At 47.4% G+C, this 18,924-nt stretch overlaps 1 protein-coding gene across 1 annotated transcript in view; it reads left to right on the forward strand.

Annotated features, from left to right (window-relative positions):
- The window catches only part of kdrl (kinase insert domain receptor like), a 42,197-nt gene that overhangs the window by 16,716 nt on the left and 6,557 nt on the right, over positions 1 to 18,924 (forward strand). Inside the window, exons 11-26 of the mRNA XM_084684731.1 lie at positions 571 to 703; positions 3,500 to 3,608; positions 4,921 to 5,199; positions 5,432 to 5,578; positions 5,729 to 5,857; positions 6,902 to 7,008; positions 7,612 to 7,741; positions 8,586 to 8,690; positions 10,767 to 10,880; positions 11,123 to 11,211; positions 11,397 to 11,550; positions 12,550 to 12,647; positions 13,116 to 13,238; positions 13,649 to 13,760; positions 15,534 to 15,633; positions 18,676 to 18,781. Coding sequence (XP_084540857.1) covers positions 571 to 703; positions 3,500 to 3,608; positions 4,921 to 5,199; positions 5,432 to 5,578; positions 5,729 to 5,857; positions 6,902 to 7,008; positions 7,612 to 7,741; positions 8,586 to 8,690; positions 10,767 to 10,880; positions 11,123 to 11,211; positions 11,397 to 11,550; positions 12,550 to 12,647; positions 13,116 to 13,238; positions 13,649 to 13,760; positions 15,534 to 15,633; positions 18,676 to 18,781 — 2,035 coding nt within the window. The remainder of the gene's footprint in view (positions 1 to 570; positions 704 to 3,499; positions 3,609 to 4,920; positions 5,200 to 5,431; positions 5,579 to 5,728; positions 5,858 to 6,901; positions 7,009 to 7,611; positions 7,742 to 8,585; positions 8,691 to 10,766; positions 10,881 to 11,122; positions 11,212 to 11,396; positions 11,551 to 12,549; positions 12,648 to 13,115; positions 13,239 to 13,648; positions 13,761 to 15,533; positions 15,634 to 18,675; positions 18,782 to 18,924) is intronic.

Below are 18,924 nucleotides of genomic sequence, written 5' to 3' on the forward strand. Positions count from 1 at the left end.
CTAGTACATGTCACTGCAAATAGAATACTTAGTCTCAGGGTGCGTACCCGGTAAAAACTCCTGTCCCTTAGTAGGGAAGCATAATGTCTGATAACTGTGGGAGTTTGTGGGCTGGGGGAAGGGAAAAGACGAACCTGAAGAAGGACAAGGAAGGCTGGGCGGGGAGGGGGGGGGGGGTTGTCGGAGGTGGAGGTGGGGGGGTCATTCCTTATCAGCAGGGTGAGAAGTTATCAGCTGTCCCTTGTTGACCCACCAAGGTCTGGGGATCAGCCTTATCTCTAGTGACCAGAGCGTGGGGGGGGGGGTTCCTGTGTGAGCTGACGCACAGCACGGCCCTTCCTGTCACGCTGCCGTTTCCTCTGCCTGGCTACCTCCCCACTCATCAGCCTGATGATTTCCCTCCACAGGCAGAGGAGACACAGACAGACAGAGGGAGAGACAGACAGATAGAGGGAGAGACAGGCAAATGAGAAGAGACAGACACAAGACACTATCTTAATTTGTACCGACTTTTTCATCAATCTGTGTTTATCAAGAAGTTTAATGTCCCTTGTCTTCTCTTCACCACAGGTGCGTCACTTACACTGAGCCTATCCCAGTCCAGATACACACAGAAGGCAATTATTCACACAACTGGATTGAAAGCATCAACAACAGTACAGAACTGCTGAAGGGAAGCATGGAACCAGGAAAAGAGAAAAAGGTTTTTGCCTTTTATTTGTATTTGTTGCTGTTTGGGAGAACTGAATGACATAAACTGTAGAGTATGTTGCTAACTTTTTCATTAAAAATGGGTAAGTGGACCTGGAAAGAATTTATGAAATGAATTACTCATCTAAACGTGGTATTCACTTTCTTTGCAGAACCATTCAAATGAACGGGGATTTTGCAGTCAACTTTCAATGGGAAACATAATTTGAATGGGATTTAAATTGACAGTAGATCAGTGCATCAGAAATATCACTTTATAGTTTGTATGGCGTTGATAAATACTTCCACACACATCTCAACAGGCCCTGTATTCAGCAAACACCCCACATATATCATCATGTCTCATATAGTTGGATTTGGATGAAACAAGCCCCCTCATCCACCACCACAGTGGAGCATTCTAGCGCTCAGGATCTCTGCCAGCTTTTTGTCTCTGTTCAGACGAGCTCCTCTAAACCACCTATCTGTCCTAAAACTAACCATAGAATGTATTTGCCCTGCTACAGTAAAATACACCCACTCTCTCACTGTCTCTCTCACACACACTCTCTGAGAACGTCTTTTTAATGTAACCCTTGGCTGTAAATGAAGCAGCTGCAGGCTCAGCCTGCGCTTGGCTGGAGAGCAGCCTTTATTCTAACATCAGTGAATCTTTGTGTGTTGGAACACTGAGAGCAGCGGACTCCTCATGAACAGCACAACAGCCATACGGCTCAAGCCATGCGTGCGCCGGCAACTTAGTAGGGCCTTTTATAGAGTATCTCCTCACTGCGCTGACCTGTGCATAGATTAGATACATTTGAACAACATCACCTTTTTGCCGGCAACTGTTGTGTTGTGATGTGTCTCCTTTCGTGTCATGTTAATATGTTGAGTGTTAGAGATAATGGCTTGAGCAGAATGCAAGGAAACAAAAGACATAAACAGAAAGGTTTAGCTTTCCAGTGGTCCCCACATTTTTTATGACCTCATATCTGAAACGAAGGTCGGCACATTTCGTAATTTAAACCTGCATCCACTAAACAGTCAATCACTTCCTCGTTCTAAAAATTGACCTCCTCTTGGCACACATTTCTAAGCCATGCTGTACAATGGAGAGACTGTAGACATCACAGCTCATGTCCTAAGGGAGCTTGTTACTAAAACCACTCACCCCAAACTTAATTAAGTGCAGACCTCAGCTGCTTCCCCCAAAAGTATATCTAGGATTAGTTGAAAGACAGCCTGTCCAACATGCTGGGTCAAATTGGGGCATAAATCCACCAGCATGTTAGCATTTCAACAGGAAAAGCAAACCACCAGAGGAGAAAAACAACAGTAATCTATCATTAGCCAAGCACGAGCAGGTCTAGTAAACCTGACTAGCTTCTATTCCCCTTCTGTAATCCAGGAGTTGCAGATTTATACAGGTATTTTCCCTTCCTGACCATGCATGATTAATGGTTCTCAGATTCATATTAACTGGGCACACACACAGCCAGTAACCGACGCTTAGGCCCGATTCACAGGGAATAAGTTCCAATCTGTGATTGACATAATAAGGGGAGGCGCCTTTTTATTTACAGGCTTTGTGGCCAAAACCCCAGTGCTTTACTGGGGTGAGGACTAAGGGTCAGTGATAACAAGCGCTGCTTTAAAAGAGAGGGATTTGTTGGGAGTGAATTCTTCTCTGTCACCCCACATAAATCGTTGTGGCCCGTGAAAGTGAGTGTGCCCGGGGCCGGGCCTCTGAGGGGCTCCCCAACTCTCCTGGAAGAGCGCTCACGTTAGGGGGGGCACAGCGACCAGGCAAGGGGGGTAGAGGTGGGGCCGGGGGTCACAGAGCGTCTGGTCAGGTCACCACTTTGGGACCGTGAGCACTTGTTGAGATGGGTGTTTCGGAGCTTGTGTTACATCATTGTGAGTAATGGCCGTAAGGTGACACCGCACAACCATGCCGTTAGCACTTTGACAAACGTCATAACAATTTGAGGTGGACAACTTAATATCACTTTTTTACTGCTTCGCTTTTCTGCCTAAACATGTTTACACAGCTCCCATAGTGAGTACTTGCCTTGAGCCCTTACAACACTGACAACACTGAAAATGTGGCAAAGGCTAAAGCTGTGTTTCTGAGGGTCAGAGCACAATAGTTCCTGAAGCCCAGGGAGTTTCTCCCAGACAATACAGCCACAACATTCTGAGGCTTTTGATATATCTACAATGAAAACAGATGTCATTCTGAACAGAAAACAGAACCCCATGCAATCTGGCCCCTGGTCCAAATCTCAGTTATTATTATGTCTACTTAAGCCAGTAAATGGGTTCCACTCAAACGGTGACAGAATTAAGTGTGGCATTGTAAATGCTCTTCAGGAAATGACATGGGAGCAGGCGTTCCTTCTGTGCAGACGAGACACAGTGGGGTTCAAGACTCCAGATGTATCCTTCTATTAACGTGAAACACTGGAGAGTATAAAACACACAAGGCTTAACGTTGGCCAATGACCCCACCAGCTAATAGCAAATAACCATGGGATAATATGGTGCTGTAATGTCAAATGTGCTGAATGGACTTTTTTTTTAACAAAACAATGGATACATGTTTGTGATTTATGTCAGTAGTCTACACTTGCATTGTGTTATCGGAAACCATATTTTATGCTGACCTGGACATACAGTATTGTATTATATATATTTGTATCTGTGTCACCCTGTTCAGACTTTGACAAGTAGGACAATGGACTTTCTGTATGTTCTTGATTGCGCCCCACTGATTGGTCTATGCTTCTTCTGTCCCGCCCCCCAGACTGTGAGCATGCTGGTGGTGGGAGTGGCTAACGTGTCGGGCGTGTTCTCCTGCTCAGCTCAGAACAAACTGGGCAACGCCACCCTGCGGACCACCTTCTACGTGGACAGTAAGTGGGTTACTCTGGAAACATCTTGGGGAGACGGTAAAAGAAACAACCTCAAGTTGATTTTGTACCGCACAGTTTGAAATTACAAGGAGAAATGCTCCGGTGGGTTTTATTTTATCGGCCAGGCGTACTGTACTCCATACATTTGGTGTCTGTCAAATGACCTACACATATGCACTGTAATGAACAGTGACGCTGGAGAAGGAATGCACAGATTGTATTGTGCAATAAAGAGACTGGGGGAGTGGGGGGGGGGGGACATTAATTGAAACCATCTTCTCACGACACAGGCAGGCCTCAGGATGGAAGAGAGGCAGGCAAACACGTCCTGAGCCATATGGTGCTGTATTAATGACTCCAGTTCAAAAACTGCTCTGAAACTCACAGCAAAGCCGGCTTGTCGGCCCTTTCCTTTCAGTGATCCTGCTGCTGCCGCTGCTGCTACGTGAATCACTTTTCATATGCATTTGATCTGAGCACTTCCAAATGTTGAGAATTGAAAACCCATCAAGTAGGTTATGCAACACCTGCGTGAGAGACTTTTTGTTACACGCAAGCACTGCTCTTATTGGAGAAAAGGACTGAGAGTACTATGGCAAAAGCTCCCAGTGATATATGTGAAAAGGAATAGGAAAGGGCTGGGGCTGGGCCCGGGGTCAGCCTGTGATTGGAGGCCAGACAGGATGCAAAGCTCTGAGGATCCGGCTTTAGAGAGAATGGGAGAATTCCCAGGAGTGAGTACTGCACCATTCCAGAGGTGGGGATGACTGAGAACCATGGAATGCTGCTCAAACGAGGACAGAATTGTAATAACAGCTGCCTTCTCTTACGGAACACAGAATGCTCTCCAGCATTGTGCATAAACAAGCGCCGTCTGGCCCCCCCGGGGTCTGGCCCCTCGCCCCGCCTCCTATTGGACGAGGGCAGAAGCGCCATCAGCCTTGCCGTCCACAGGCAACGTGCTTCCAATTAGCAGTGATGAAACAGGAAATAGCTGCTAATTTGACATTCCTGGCACCGTGATGTGTGGGGCCATGTTAGGCAACTCAGCCCCAAAATAGCTTCAGTCAGCTGGGTCCAGGTGGATCTTCCTCATAAAAAAATAGCTTATGTGAAATCTCTTGGCATGAGATTGATGATTCTCAACCACAGTTGTAGTAGTCCTTGTGAGCTCCCTAAAATAAGATACTACCATTTAATATGATATGTATCAATTGTGCAGGGTATGATGACTTTTGTCTGTAAGTTTCAATTTGTTTTCAAAAGCTGGTGTGGTAGGAGTTAAATGTAGTTTTTCCTTCTGCCGTATCAGATCACTCCCAGCACCTGGCCATCGAACCCCAGAGCGCCATCGAAGGCGATGACATCACCCTGACCTGCCGTGCCACACGCTACCTGTACACGGACCTTCAGTGGTACGACCCGCAGAACCGGAGCGTCTCCACCAATGAGCTCCAGCTCAGCCCCTATGCCATCTCCCTGGCACTCATCCTGACCAACGTGTCCCGGAACCACACGCTAGGCTACCAGTGTCGGGCCCAGAACCACCAGAACAAAGTCACACGGAAGACATCTGTTCTGACTGTCAATAGTGAGTAAGCTGAGGAATGAGACCAAGTCCGGTCAATTGAGTTTTTTCCAGTTTTGGCTGAACCTCCTAAGAACAGTGAAGTTAATATGACTCCAGACTGTAGAGGTCCAGCTGCGTTAGATCTTCATTCTGAAAAACTCTTTATGTCATAATGAGTTAGCCAGGGTAGGAATACTGCAGCGAAGCAAAAAGATCTTATCTCACTCATGTGTGCGGTATTTGATTGGCCCAGAGAGGAAACACCCCTGGCTGAGCCAGAACCTGACCAATCAGGACGTGAACAGCAGCAGCACACTGACATTAGCCTGCTACGCCTTGGGAGTGCCGCCCCCCTACATCACCTGGTACAAAGACAACATACCTGTGGAGGAGGGACCAGGTGAGGCCTGCTTGACCGACACAATGCTGCACAACACATTCAGTGTGACACTAAATAACTGAACTTCCTGACTGTCCTGAGCAGCTAAAAGAAAATTCAGCAGTGAAATGTAAAGCAGAATGATTTCAAGAGAGCGTGTGTGCGGTGCAGGTATCACCCTGAGGGACGATGGAGTCTTGATCATCGAGAGAGTGAAGAAAGACGACGAGGGTCTGTACGAGTGCCAGGCCAGCAACGACAAGGGCAGCGTCAAAACAAGCGCTGTCGTCACCGTAGTGGGTGAGCTGCTGACCATCTCCATCTCAGCCCCACAACAGCACACACACACACACACAGACACACACACAGACACACACATACACAGACACACACACACATATACACACACAGTTACCAGAGAATCAGACTGTGACCATTTGATGAGTCATTGTAATTCTATTCACAATGCTCTATGACTGGTTGAGTAACAGTCTGTAAACCAGATCCGGACAACCAATTAAATTGTCTACTAACACTGCATGACCATACAAAGCTTCAAAAAAAAACTAACATTCAAAGCTTCGAAAAAATCCTCTCTGCCAGATTTGGACATGTGTTTATCTGTCCCCAGTACAAATAGCTCCAACCAGACATTATTTCCAGTATCCCCTGAGAGAGATGCTAGAAATGCCAGAAGAATTCCTCGGCAGGTTTTATCATAGAGGCTCCAGCCAGGTCCCTGCCCGCGGGACATGACCTTGCAAGGGGTGTTAAAAGGTCCACTAATGGCTGTGGCCACGGCCCACCCGTTATCCTGCACTGGGACTGGAAACATAACACAGGCTGGAGCACGGACAGGGGGCAGGGGACGCAGTGAGGTCATGTGACAGTATTCTCCTAACTAGACCTGGCACCAAAAACAGATTCCAGCTCGTTCGAGCCCAAATCCCTCAGCTTTCAGCCCTTGTCAGAATCATCCATTCTGTCATGGGAAAGATATTCTGCAGAAGTAGGACTATCAGTGTAAAACATTTGATTTGGTCTTTTCATGTAGTTCCTGCAGCTCCGTGCAGTCTGAGCGGGCTGCAGTGTATTGACACTGGGACATTGTTGTGTGACGATTGATTTAAAACAGGGTGGTATGCATAAACAAAGAAGTGTGTTTCCTCCTGAAGCTTGCATGTGTGCACACAGTGTACAACTGATCCAATCCACAATGGATTCCTTGAATTGCATAACAAGCACTGCACAACCAGGTGTCAGTCTTGTCCAACTTGCAGTATATCATTTGAAAACGTAATTGATTTTGTTAAGTCATTTCCGTTTGCCTGTTGGTGTTTCCAGGGGATGAGGGCAAGCCGAACGTGGAGGTGATCATCCTGGTGTGTACGGGGGCAGCTGCCACCTTCCTCTGGCTCATGCTCATCCTTTTCATCCGCAAGCTGAGGAAGGTGAGGCCCTTTGACTGACCTTTTAACTTTTTACGACTCACTCTTCACCTCGACCATGTTGGGGAACGTGTCTGCTGAGATACGTTATTATAGAAGAACAAAAGCATATTTTAATCAGACCCAGCGACCAATAGGGGTTTATTGATTACCTATTTGTTTTCAATGCATCTGCTTTTTTCTATGACAGTGTGCTATTAGCAGTTCTCAGCCCTTCAACCCTCACAGCACATATTAGACATTCTTGCATGCTTAGGCACAGAAAGTGATCTCATCGTACATGTCATGAACCCAAGCTCCACTGACTCATGGTTTGTTGTGAAACTGTTTGAGGGCTACTATTTTTAAAACATTTGATGATTTCCACATTTCCCAACATTCAAGTAGTGCTGAACTCATGTTTGTGTATACTCTACGGCAGTGGAATCAGAACACATGCTGCCATGCAAAGACAATAGGAGAGACATTTCTGCCAACCCCATTAAAACATTATGCTCATTAAAAAAACCTTTATGCTCCAATGATTAAAATGTTTAGGGTTTTTTACAATGCTGAGTTAAAGAGCACACTTAAATGATACCATTCCCCACTTTCTAAAACCTCCAGAATCCTGCAAACTACAAGATGGGACCCTCCATCATCATTGACCCAGATGAGATGTCTCTGGATGACCAGTGTGATCTTCTGCAGTATGATGGCAACAAGTGGGAGTTTCCTCGTGATCGCCTGAGACTGGGTAAGCACCGTGGCTGTGGGCTGGGTAAGCTCCGTGGCTGTGGGCTGGGTAAGCACTGTGGCTGTGGGCTGGGTAAGCTCCGTGGCTGTGGGCTGGGTAAGCACTGTGGCTGTGGGCTGGGTAAGCACCGTGGCTGTGGGCTGGGTAAGCACTGTGGCTGTGGGCTGGGTAAGCTCCGTGGCTGTGGGCTGGGTAAGCACCGTGGCTGTGGGCTGGGTAAGCACCGTGGCTGTGGGCTGGGTAAGCACTGTGGCTGTGGGCTGGGTAAGCTCCGTGGCTGTGGGCTGGGTAAGCTCCGTGGCTGCAGCCCTGCTCAGTCACTGGAACTACACTATCTAAACAGTACTTTGGTATCAACACAATTCAACACAGGCCAAAATAGGACCTAACTTCTGAAGACGATTTTATGAAGATTTTAATGGCTCACCCCACACTTCCCATAAACAGTTAAATGTCACATTAGGTTTATGTTTAAGGGGACTTTTCAACACAACGCTGGGAACTGCATGCCCATGATGTTGAGATATATTACCAAGGTATGGCATGTGGCAGGGGTGTCACCCCCTCTAGAGAGGGTGGGTAACCCCAATCAGTCATCAGCGACCCGCTGCTGTCAACCGGTCTTAACGGCACCATAACTTCCCCCAGTGGGGCATTGGCTGAGCAGGCAGAACCCGGAGCAGGTTGTTCTAATTATGGGCCCATAGCTCCCCTGGCAGGGAATACACAGCTTGATTTACTGCTCCCCATGGCGAGGAACTCTTATGTAGGCTCACTTACCTAATGCCCTCTGTCTCTGTTTCTCTCTCTCCTTCCCACTCTCTCTCCTTCTGTCTGTCTCCAGGTAAAACCCTGGGTCATGGAGCATTTGGGAAAGTGGTGGAAGCCTCTGCGTTTGGGATCGACAAGCTCTCTACCTGCAAGACTGTGGCCGTCAAAATGCTTAAAGGTACATAATGTGCAATGAAGGTTATCGTTCCTAAGCACATGCACATCACTTAGAGGAGAGTAGAAAGATGAATGATTACCTAAAGTTCTCAAACTCCCACCTGGAAAATAACAGCTATGATACCAGTCTACCTACACAGTTTAACCGAGGTGAAACAGCTATCTGCCATTTCAGCAGATGATTCTGTTTCTTGTGCATAAAGAACCTCAGAGCCACATGTGCCTGTAATTAGCATTAGCATAAGGGGACCATTGATTTCAAGTGAGGCATTTGAAGGCTGTTCCCCCACACACTTTGTTTTGGAGGAAGAAGCTGAGACCTTCATGTCCTTGGCGAGCATGCTAGTGTTCAAGTAGGAGAGAACAGCACTGCAGTGTGCCAACACTCCTCTGGTGATGCTAAGGTCCGAAGGATGACATTCATCAATATGACCTTATGAAGTGTCAACAATAATATAAGTATATTCATTTTCACGAAGAGTAAACATTTAAAACGTTGATTTTGTTGGGAGGGACAAACAACTGGAAACAACAACTTCTGTCCGTGCGTGATTTATTGTAGCTGTGATTTACGACCACATTCCAGGACCATTCTAAATCTGGCACAACATATTGATCATATCAGTATGGAAACAGTGAGGATCCAGGCAGGAGAAACAGAAAGGGACACTCTGGAAGTACATGAAAACCAGCTCTGGGGGATCCGACTGGGTGGTTTCTCTCTTCTCCTCTGTGGGTTGACATGGTCAAACTAACTTTACCCTGCGCTCTGTAGGAGAGATGAACCACAGAGTAATGAGCCATCGTCAGGATGATTCCACCGTGATGTATCTGCACTGGGTGGATAAATAACACTCTTGGCTGGATATTTCCAGCAGTGTCACGTCAACCCCCCTGTCCATCCCTATATCCCCACCCCCCTCCATTAATCACACAGACACTGCTTCTCTGGACTCAGCTCCTCCACTCAGGTCAGACATAATGGGAAGCAGTTCTCCACCTCAGACCCACCATATGGTGAGAGGTTCTTGAAAAGACTCAGGCTGCGGTGGTGATGAGCCGCTAAATCACCTTCTGTAGCAGACATGGAAAATCTAACTTTATTCCCAACGGTTAATCATTTATTACCTAACATCAGCTCGTCGTCTTGTAGTTTTATCATTAAATCGCAAGTTAATGTAAGTCCAATGACAGTCAGCTAATGCTACATGCCAGAAAGTTGAGTTATTGTATGATAACAATGCTATGTAATTGTTCTGTTTCAATTCATGTTTTTGCTTTTCATCTGTTATAGACATCTTTTTCACCATTACTAATGTTAAACAGAGTTCCCCCAAATAGCTTTCCAGATCACCAAAGAGACAAGAATGTTACACAGGCACATAGTTAACACTAGAATACCACCTCCTTTCCTGTGCTTTCTTGGTTCTTGGAGGGAGATGTTGAGAGAATTATGGTTACCCATTAATCTTTAAGGATGCCCCTCCTACAAGCGATGAGTCACTTTGATGCTCTCAGGCTGCAGAAACGTATTTTTGTTAAAAAAGCAAGACTTGGGCTTCATGACCTCATGGATTTGGTGTTGTCTATTCTGGGGGACAATGTTCACAGCTTTTGAAATATTGACTCCACATGTCACATGTGTATAGCTATTCTTATTTAATGTTTCTTGGTTTGATGTGTAATGTATGAGTGGTGCCCCCTGCTCAGAGAGAACCTATGTTTCTATAGTGATTCACTCTTTACATACTGTTATCTCTGCATACCATCTTAATCCTGAACATTGGATTTTCTTATTTATATCATCTTATTTTTTCAATGGAAACATCTTGCAATCATCATACAATATCTAAACTGTGTGAAAATCTGTTTTTCTTAAACGTTATTTGTATTCTGAACTCCATTGAACAGACATCAGTTTGAGTTATCTTAAACTAACTATTAGTAGATAATTCAATTTAAATTTCCTATTATAGCCATGTTTTTAAATTGTGAATATTATGCCCACATGCCGTATTAATTCTCTGTTCATGATTGGTGTGTGTGTGCGTTAATGTGTGTTTGTGTATTGAAACAGGCGGAGCTACGACCAATGAGCGCAAAGCTTTGATGTCAGAGCTAAAGATCCTAATCCACATTGGTCATCACCTCAATGTAGTCAATCTTCTTGGAGCCTGCACCAAGCCTGGTGGTAAGCAGGTTTAAACCATGACATTAAGTTTTCATATGAGACATACAACTACACAGTTTGTATTATACACACAAGTGAACCCCAGGTGAACTTATAGACCGAATTTAACACAAACATATCAAAAAAGATTTGTATTTGAAATGGTTGCGGACAATGCTTACTCCTTAGTTGGGGAACAAACCCATCAAACATAGCGCTGTTATTCAAGTCAAGCATTTTGGTTGCTTGTCCTGTGTTTGCAGGTCCACTGATGATGATAGTTGAGTTCTGCAAGTATGGAAATCTGTCAAACTACTTAAGAAGCAAGAGAGCTGATTTCATTGTCTACAAGGTAAATATATGGGTTCCAGTAGCCAAGGCTGTTGACTGACATGATCTCATACAATGTTTTCATGACAAAGTTGGCTTTTCACCTATCCTGGAAAACCCTAGAATGTCAGCAATATTATTTCTGAATATGTCAGCTTCATTTCTTCTGAGCACCTGTTTGTTTGTGTGCCTGTGTGTGTGTGTCAGAGCCAGGATGGTAAGGTTATGACGTCAGGATCGGGCTGTGACCTGAGCGAGCTCATCAAGCGGCGCCTGGAGAGTGTAGCCAGCACTGGGAGCTCGGCCAGCTCCGGCTTCATCGAAGATAAGAGCTACTGTGACTCGGAGGAGGAGGAGGAAGGTAAAGGGCCACGCTGGGTTCCTTCCCCTCCCCATTCATCCCCCCATCACCCCCCTTCACTCCACTCTTCCTCCTCCTCCTCTCTACTCCTTCCTCCTCCCTACTTCCTTCCTCGCTTCCCCCTCTCCCTCCGCCTATCCCCTCCTGCTTCACCCCCACTCTCATCCTTCCTCCACAACATCCTCTCTCCTCATCTTGGCCTCTCATCTTGGCCCCCATCCTCCCCCTTCTACTCCCAGTCCCTTCCCCCCCCCTTCCACACCACCTTCCAACCTTCCCTTCAAATGTCTTCCCCCCCAGCCTTCTCCCCACCTCTACACCCCACCCCCCAACTGCCCCTCTCACCTTTGCCCCGTCCTACCCTCCCTCCCCTTCGCACCTCTGAACCTCCCTCCCCCTCACTCCCATTGTGTTCGAGCCTGTGTTCTGGCCGTGTCTGATGTGACGTTTCCTGCTCACCAGCACAATCACTGGGGCAGCAGAGAGCACTGTCACCCACTGAGCCAGGCCTGTGTTTGTATCCTGCCTGGCCCAGACCTGCCTGTTTGTCAGCTCCCACTCCTGGCCATCTCCAGCCTACCGAGGTGTTATTTCTGGTGGGCTGAGATGTTTACTCAGGTGGGGCTGGTGGAAAGCCTCCTCTGTGTTCCTCCACCCAGACCCCCCGCTGACCCACCGCACTGATATCGCACGTCTCACCTCCGAGAGGAAAAAAAACACCAATCGTCCCAGGGTTGTTTTTCTCCTTCCTGTGTTTAAAGGATGTTTTTAAGAGAGTCTGTAGGTGGATGGATGTACGTGACAGAGTGCATCACATTGATGGTGTACAATGTTACCGTCAGGGTTTTAGTAAAGGAAATACTCAGAGGGATGGGCTACATGTTCCTATATTTAAAGATGGGCTTTTATAGTGGTTGCTTGGAAGCGTTAGACTGTGATAAATCATGTTTGTGAAAACAAGACGGTGTGTCATGGCCGTTTTCTGCTGTCTGCCCACAGAGCATGAAGACCTGTACAAGAGAGTCCTGACACTGGAGGATCTGATTTGTTACAGTTTTCAAGTTGCAAAAGGCATGGAGTTCTTGGCTTCACGCAAGGTATGCAGTTTCTCCGGACAATTACCGTTTCAAAGTCAGTCTGTAAAACACTCAGACACATTTACAACAATGTTTATTGTGTATTATTTAAGCCGTTGTTCTTTTTTTAAACATTTTGACAGTTGTAGGATTATTAAATCCCATAGCACAGGAAGAACCTTTGACCATATAAGTCACATCCGTGTAGAACTCATTCATGTTTCTGGTGTGCTGATGAGCCTTGGGAGAGCGGATGGAGGTGATTAGACTTGGAGTCCATTGTTGTGTAGGCGCCATAAGCAAAGATATGAAACACATCGTGTCGTTCTGTAGCATAACTGATGACTGTGCCATGTGTGTCGTGGTCTTAGCTACCTCACGTGTAACAATGGGGCTAAGGAAGGATCTGGGTAGAGCGCCATGAACTCGTAACTTGAATCCTCAGACGTCAGCCCTGATTACACTGGATGTTTGTGCTCCTTTTTGCAGTGTATCCACCGTGATCTGGCAGCCAGAAACATCCTACTGTCTGAGAACAACGTCGTAAAGATATGTGACTTTGGACTGGCCAGAGACATCTACAAAGACCCAGACTATGTGCGCAAAGGAGATGTAAGTGTCTGTTCTAAAAATCTAGAAAGCGACCAAGTTAATGATTTGGTTGTCAGTCACTGTCTGATTGTTAATAGAGAGAGCATATTCAGCTTGACAAGCACATAACAGCCTGCTACCACTGACTTGGCAAAAACAATACAGCAGTCTGAATAAATTCATTAGTTCTGGGAAGCCCCAGAGTTTCTGGGCAGGTCAGTGTGTTTGTATGAATACAAAAGTGGAGGGCCCTGCATAGTGCATTGTGTGGTTGCTAAAACTCATACGAACGTGTCGGTACTCACACAGCCCAGCTGGCTCTTGTCAGGAACGACAGGCTGGTTAGTGATGTGTGTTGATGAGAGACGCCACCCACATAGGTGAGGGCAGATCCAGGTATAACAGAGGTCTCACCTCCCTCCACCCTACAGGCCAGACTGCCCCTTAAGTGGATGGCGCCAGAGGCCATCTTTGACAAGATCTACACCACGCAGAGCGACGTCTGGTCCTTTGGAGTTCTCATGTGGGAGATCTTCTCTCTGGGTAAGTCTGAACAGTCTTGATTTAACTCTGTTGACCTCCCATTCTGCCTCACTGACCTCCAATGGGCTCTCTCTCCACTCAGATCATTAGTGGACTTAATGAGCGTGAATAAACATCTGGGTAGGGTTCTTCTCCTTTGGCTTCATATACGTCTCTCCATTTGAATCACCGTCCAATGGGAGTGTTAAGGAGAGCTCTCTCTTGAAAGTTCAGTGTAGAGATGTAGTTTTTGGTTAGCTAATAGCCCCCTCAGCTAAAGGCTCCTCCAGATGCCCTGGTTGATAGCTGGCTTTTGCCATGTCGTAATTGAATCTTGGGGACAGAGCAAGCTCATGTTGTCTGCATGACAAAACTATTTCCATTGCCCAGTGCAAAAAACCTTTTGAAAAAAAAAAGGAACTTCATGTGGTAGTTTTACAGACAGGGACCATTAAAAATAAAGAATACCTCCCATTTAAAGCTGAGTTTCTCCCCCGGCCAGCAATGCAAAGACTTGTAACCAAGCAGCCTATCAATGTAAATGTTTGCCCCCCACTGTGAAATCGCTGCAACCTTTAAGGCGGCTTTGTACGTTGGCCGATGACAGGCTATGTAGCATGCAGTGGGCCTGACCAAGCATTTCTATAGCAGAACTCAGCATGACATATTGTATGCCCCTGTGTCCCCGTAGGAAGCAGGGACACTGTCACGAGTGAACGTTCAAACGAAAGAGCCTTGGATTGATTCAGGAGTTTAGGTTTGTTTGTACTCAACTTGAACTGCTGCCACAGTGTTGAGTAATCCACTGTACAGTTAAAAGTGTGAAATTGAACTTTCTTCAAGACGCGAGGCACATCTTTTCACACGCTCTCTCCATTTTCCAGTTTCTTTCCTTGTCTTTGTCCGTCTTGTGAGCGCACTTCTGCACACACAAGCGCCCACACATGGACAAAGTCCGTTGCGTTCAGCCTCACAGCTCTCGCTCTCACATCTGGGCGGCGTTAACTCACAAAGATAAATTAGGAAATGGAGTGAGCAGGAAAAAAAAACGTCAAACAGTGAGCGTGGTAACTTGAGAGTGTTGGGAGGTCAAGAGTTTGCATCAGTCCCAAGGCGCCTGCCTGCATATGCAGATTGTGATGTGAACATCAAAAAACTTTTATCTTGGGGGTTTCTATTTCCCTGCCTTGTTAGTTTAGGCGCCATAACCTAAACTCCACCCTGTTATTCATTTCTGACATCAGTCACAATTCACAGCACTCAGCATATTTGTAATGAGCATCTACAGTGGGGGCAGAAATGAAATCATGAAATAGCTCATTCTAGTTGATGTCATGCGTCGAAGACTCATTGTTTATACATACAGCACAAAGTACAAGGAAGCATTAACTGCTATCTGATACCCTGTCTGGTATCCCAAACGGGTACATGAAAATATTGTTTCATGAGTCAGGACTTTTTATGGATTACATAGCGTATATATTTTTCCAAACCCAACTGTTATGAACTAGTGATACAGGTTGTCTTAATATCTGACTGTCTATTGAGGTTTTTCTATATGGCTTATAAACCCTTCTCCTTCTAGGGGATTTTTCTCCTCTAATCTCCTTGAAGAACCAAAGCCTTCCTGAATGTCAGATGGAAGTGTCTGATAACCTTGTCTGTTCTTTCTCTTGCTTTATCCCCCCCCCCCCTCTCTCTCTCTCTCTCTCTCTCTCTCTGTCTCTCTGTCTCTCTCTCTCTCTCTCTTTCTCTCACTGTGTCTCTCACTGTGTCTCTCTCCCCCCCCTCCAGGTGCCTCTCCATACCCTGGCCTCCAGATAGATGAGGAGTTCTGCTGCAGACTGAAGGACGGCACCAGGATGAGAGCTCCAGAGTACTCCTCCTCTGAGATGTAGGGGTCGACTCCAATAGAACTCTCCATCATAGAAACAACACTACCTCACGGCTCGCTAGGTCGAACGGGAACCTGATATATATGCACAGGCTTGCAGTGTGAAGAATGACCCTGTCAGGAGGTTTATCCTACATGCCAAATAGTTATTTTCCTCCCATCCACAACAAACTTGGTGTTCCTTCAGGCCTTGAAACTTGAAGAACATGTTTACCTCTGCAATCTCCCTAAGGTCCCTAGCTTCTCCCGAGGGTCATTCATTACACAGAGCCAGAGAGGCAAGAGCAACAAAGACAACCTCACATATCGATATATCAGAGAAAAGGCCTTGTATCCAGTTTCCCTCCTTAAGCCTTTTCTGACGGCCAGCAAGGTGCTGATACGAATCAAGGGTAATCCTGCCCTGAGTGTGTAGACAAGGGGGGGTTGTAAGCTCCTGATTGGCAGTTAACTGTGGGCCATCAGGTGCAGGGCACAGATCTGTTTTCCGACGTGACATTGATGCGGCTGTAACCGAGTCAGCCATTAAAGGCTGCAGTGCAGCCCCGAGAGGGCGGCTGTGTTGAGGGGGTAGGAGGCCGGGGGCCGTAGCACACACAGGGCTGGTCCCCTGGGGAGGAGAACCTGAGGCTGGATACTCCCTCAGTGGGCATGGTCTCTGAAGCCTGATGCCACTTGGACCCTGCTGAAACCAAATATCTAGAGAAGGGCAGCTCATTCCTGCTCCTGGGATATCAGGGTTGTCTATATAGCATGGAGCCACATGGAGGGGGAGGGGGGGGGGGGCTGGGGTTGCTGTGTTCTCTTGGAGGGTGGCTGTGCAAGGGGGCCTGGTCTGGCTCGCTCTCTCATGGTCGTAGACTGCAGACCACATCTGAGCCTGGAGAGAGACAGCCGCAGCCTGCTCTCCATCACGATATCACAATCACCTCCTCAGCATGGCACTCATTCACATTCTCACTTACGTACCCAGATACGTCTATGCGTGTGAATGGCATTTGGTTTTCGTTTGTGACTCCTCAAAGTCAGACTTTCACTTCTGGAAAGGATGACTGTTGTACTTGTGTTTTATAACTCTCTATGATCAAGAGTGGGATCAAATGTATAAGCAACTTGTGCCAACTGGAGCCAATTGAATGGACACATCAAGTCAGACAGAGAGATGGTGATTTGAGACAACCTTCCAAATCAGCCCCAGACTGGTGTCTCTCAGAGAGCAGGGGAGCAGCAGTAAATTATCCAGGAGATTCAGACCCACTGGTGCCAAGTTCCAGTCTCAGATCTATTCCATGTTTTCCACTGTGCTTCAAAGCACTCCATGACAGTGTAAAGATATGGAAAGAAGATAACTAGCTATGCCTCTGCTATTCTGCCAGTGGACCTGAAGGTTCAACCTGCCTCTTATTGAGTATCCAAGATAAGACCTTCAGATAGCCCTGGAAATGGGAAGCAGGGGAGAGAATAAGTCCTCAAGTCAACAGGAGCAGAACCTCTCAGCTGATGCAAGTCATGTGTGTGCGCGTGCATGCGTGTCTGTGTGCACGCCCAGCAGTTCCTTTTCTGACCCTGAGCCTCTATCATGTGGAGGACGAAGAGGGCCGCTGGGTAGTGGCCAGTACATCATCACCGCAAGGCACGCCAACCCTGTCAGGAATGTGACCTGCTGCTCTGGAGATTCCCCTGCCGCCTCCGCACGGAGCAGCAGCATCATCTGGGGAATCTGGAGGACGCTCCTCAACATGTGGGAACCTGGGAGAGGAGGATGTCCCCTTCCGCCGTCTTCCCGCTGCTGTCCTCCACAAGTCTGGTGTTGAAAGGAGCTCAGAAACTCTGCCACCACAATGGCCCCTCCACAGCGTATTCCCTGAAGACCCTTTTGAAAAACCGGGCGGGCGATTTATCCCCATTACGAAGCAGACAGGAAATGTGATTCAGATTGTGCAGCCGTACAATGTGTCTACAGCCCGTCCCCCTGACCCCCTCCTCCTCCTCATTGATGTGTGGGCCAGAGCGGTGATGGTGAGGCCCGGGCCTTCCTGTCACTGTTAGGAGACGCTCCACCTGGTCAGGGAGCCTCATCAACATGGGAGCCAGGGCCATGCTGCTTCCTCCAGCCTGAGTGGGACTGAGCCTCCCCTCACAGCCAAGGTCTGAGTCTGGGTGCCCTGAACCCAGGTTGGAAGGTTAGCGGTGAGGAGGCAGGGAGGGTGGAGTGGGGGGGGGAGCAGTAATGAACCATCTGCTTTTTACTGTAATTTTCTCCGAACTCCAAATTGGCTCAATCTGGTGCCAATCAGGGAAACATTATGTAGTTAATGGGCACCTGGCTTTGTTTACCTAAAGCTAGGAGTTGGAGCTTTCAGGGGGACGAGGATGAAGAGAAACGGGATATGGGTCCATCAGTAGAACGAGGAACTCATTCACCAGCCTGCGAACGAGAGGGAGACTTGATTGAAACTGCAGCCCCCGAGCTCCGTCTTTAGATCCCTCAACGGGACGTGAGCAAGAGCGCCCACTGTCGTGGCAACTGCCGGGCAGCAGAGACATTGACGGGCCGTCAGAGACCTGAGGGGGCTCCCCGCTCTCCTAATGTTCACACGGCAGCATGGAAGCAGAGACAGCCCCAGAGACCACAGAGTCCACAGAGTCTGTGGAAAATAAAGGATTCGATGTGTCTGAGTGTATGAGATGAGAGTAGATGGAGAAGTGGCTCACCGACAGGTCAGGTCTGTGTCAGGCTCCACATGTTAGGGTCTGTGCGCTGATGAGGCCCAGTGCAGCTGTGGTAGCTGTCAGTCAGAGATGTCCTGATTGTGGGAAAAGGAGTGGAGGAGGCTGTCTGCTTCTACCTCGCTCTCACCACAGCTATGAGGAGCAACTCATAGGCTTCCGGTATACGGTTCATCTCCGACGTGAATAGGAGGGATTCCATGAACATGGAATGGACATGTGCTCCAGATGTCGAGTGTCATGTACTGTAGTTGTATTGCGTGTTTGTGTCTGATTCAATGTGATCGATGAAATGATGTGTGTTTTTTTCAGATACCAGACCATGCTGGACTGCTGGCAGGGGGAGCCGGGGGACAGGCCCACCTTCATAGAGCTGGTGGAGAGTCTGGGAGACCTGCTCCAGGCCAGCGTGCAGCAGGTGAGACAAACAAACACACCCATTGACCAAGGAGCCAATTATGCCTGTCTGTCCATCCCCCACATCTGCTTGCTTGTATTATTTCAAACAAATACAACTGAGCTACAACACATCTGTAGCTTAAGCAGTAACCTCTTACGACC

The sequence above is a fragment of the Hypomesus nipponensis genome, chromosome 1 (genome assembly GCF_054491055.1).
Source record: "Hypomesus nipponensis isolate SF chromosome 1, ASM5449105v1, whole genome shotgun sequence".
Lineage (NCBI taxonomy): Eukaryota > Metazoa > Chordata > Actinopteri > Osmeriformes > Osmeridae > Hypomesus > Hypomesus nipponensis.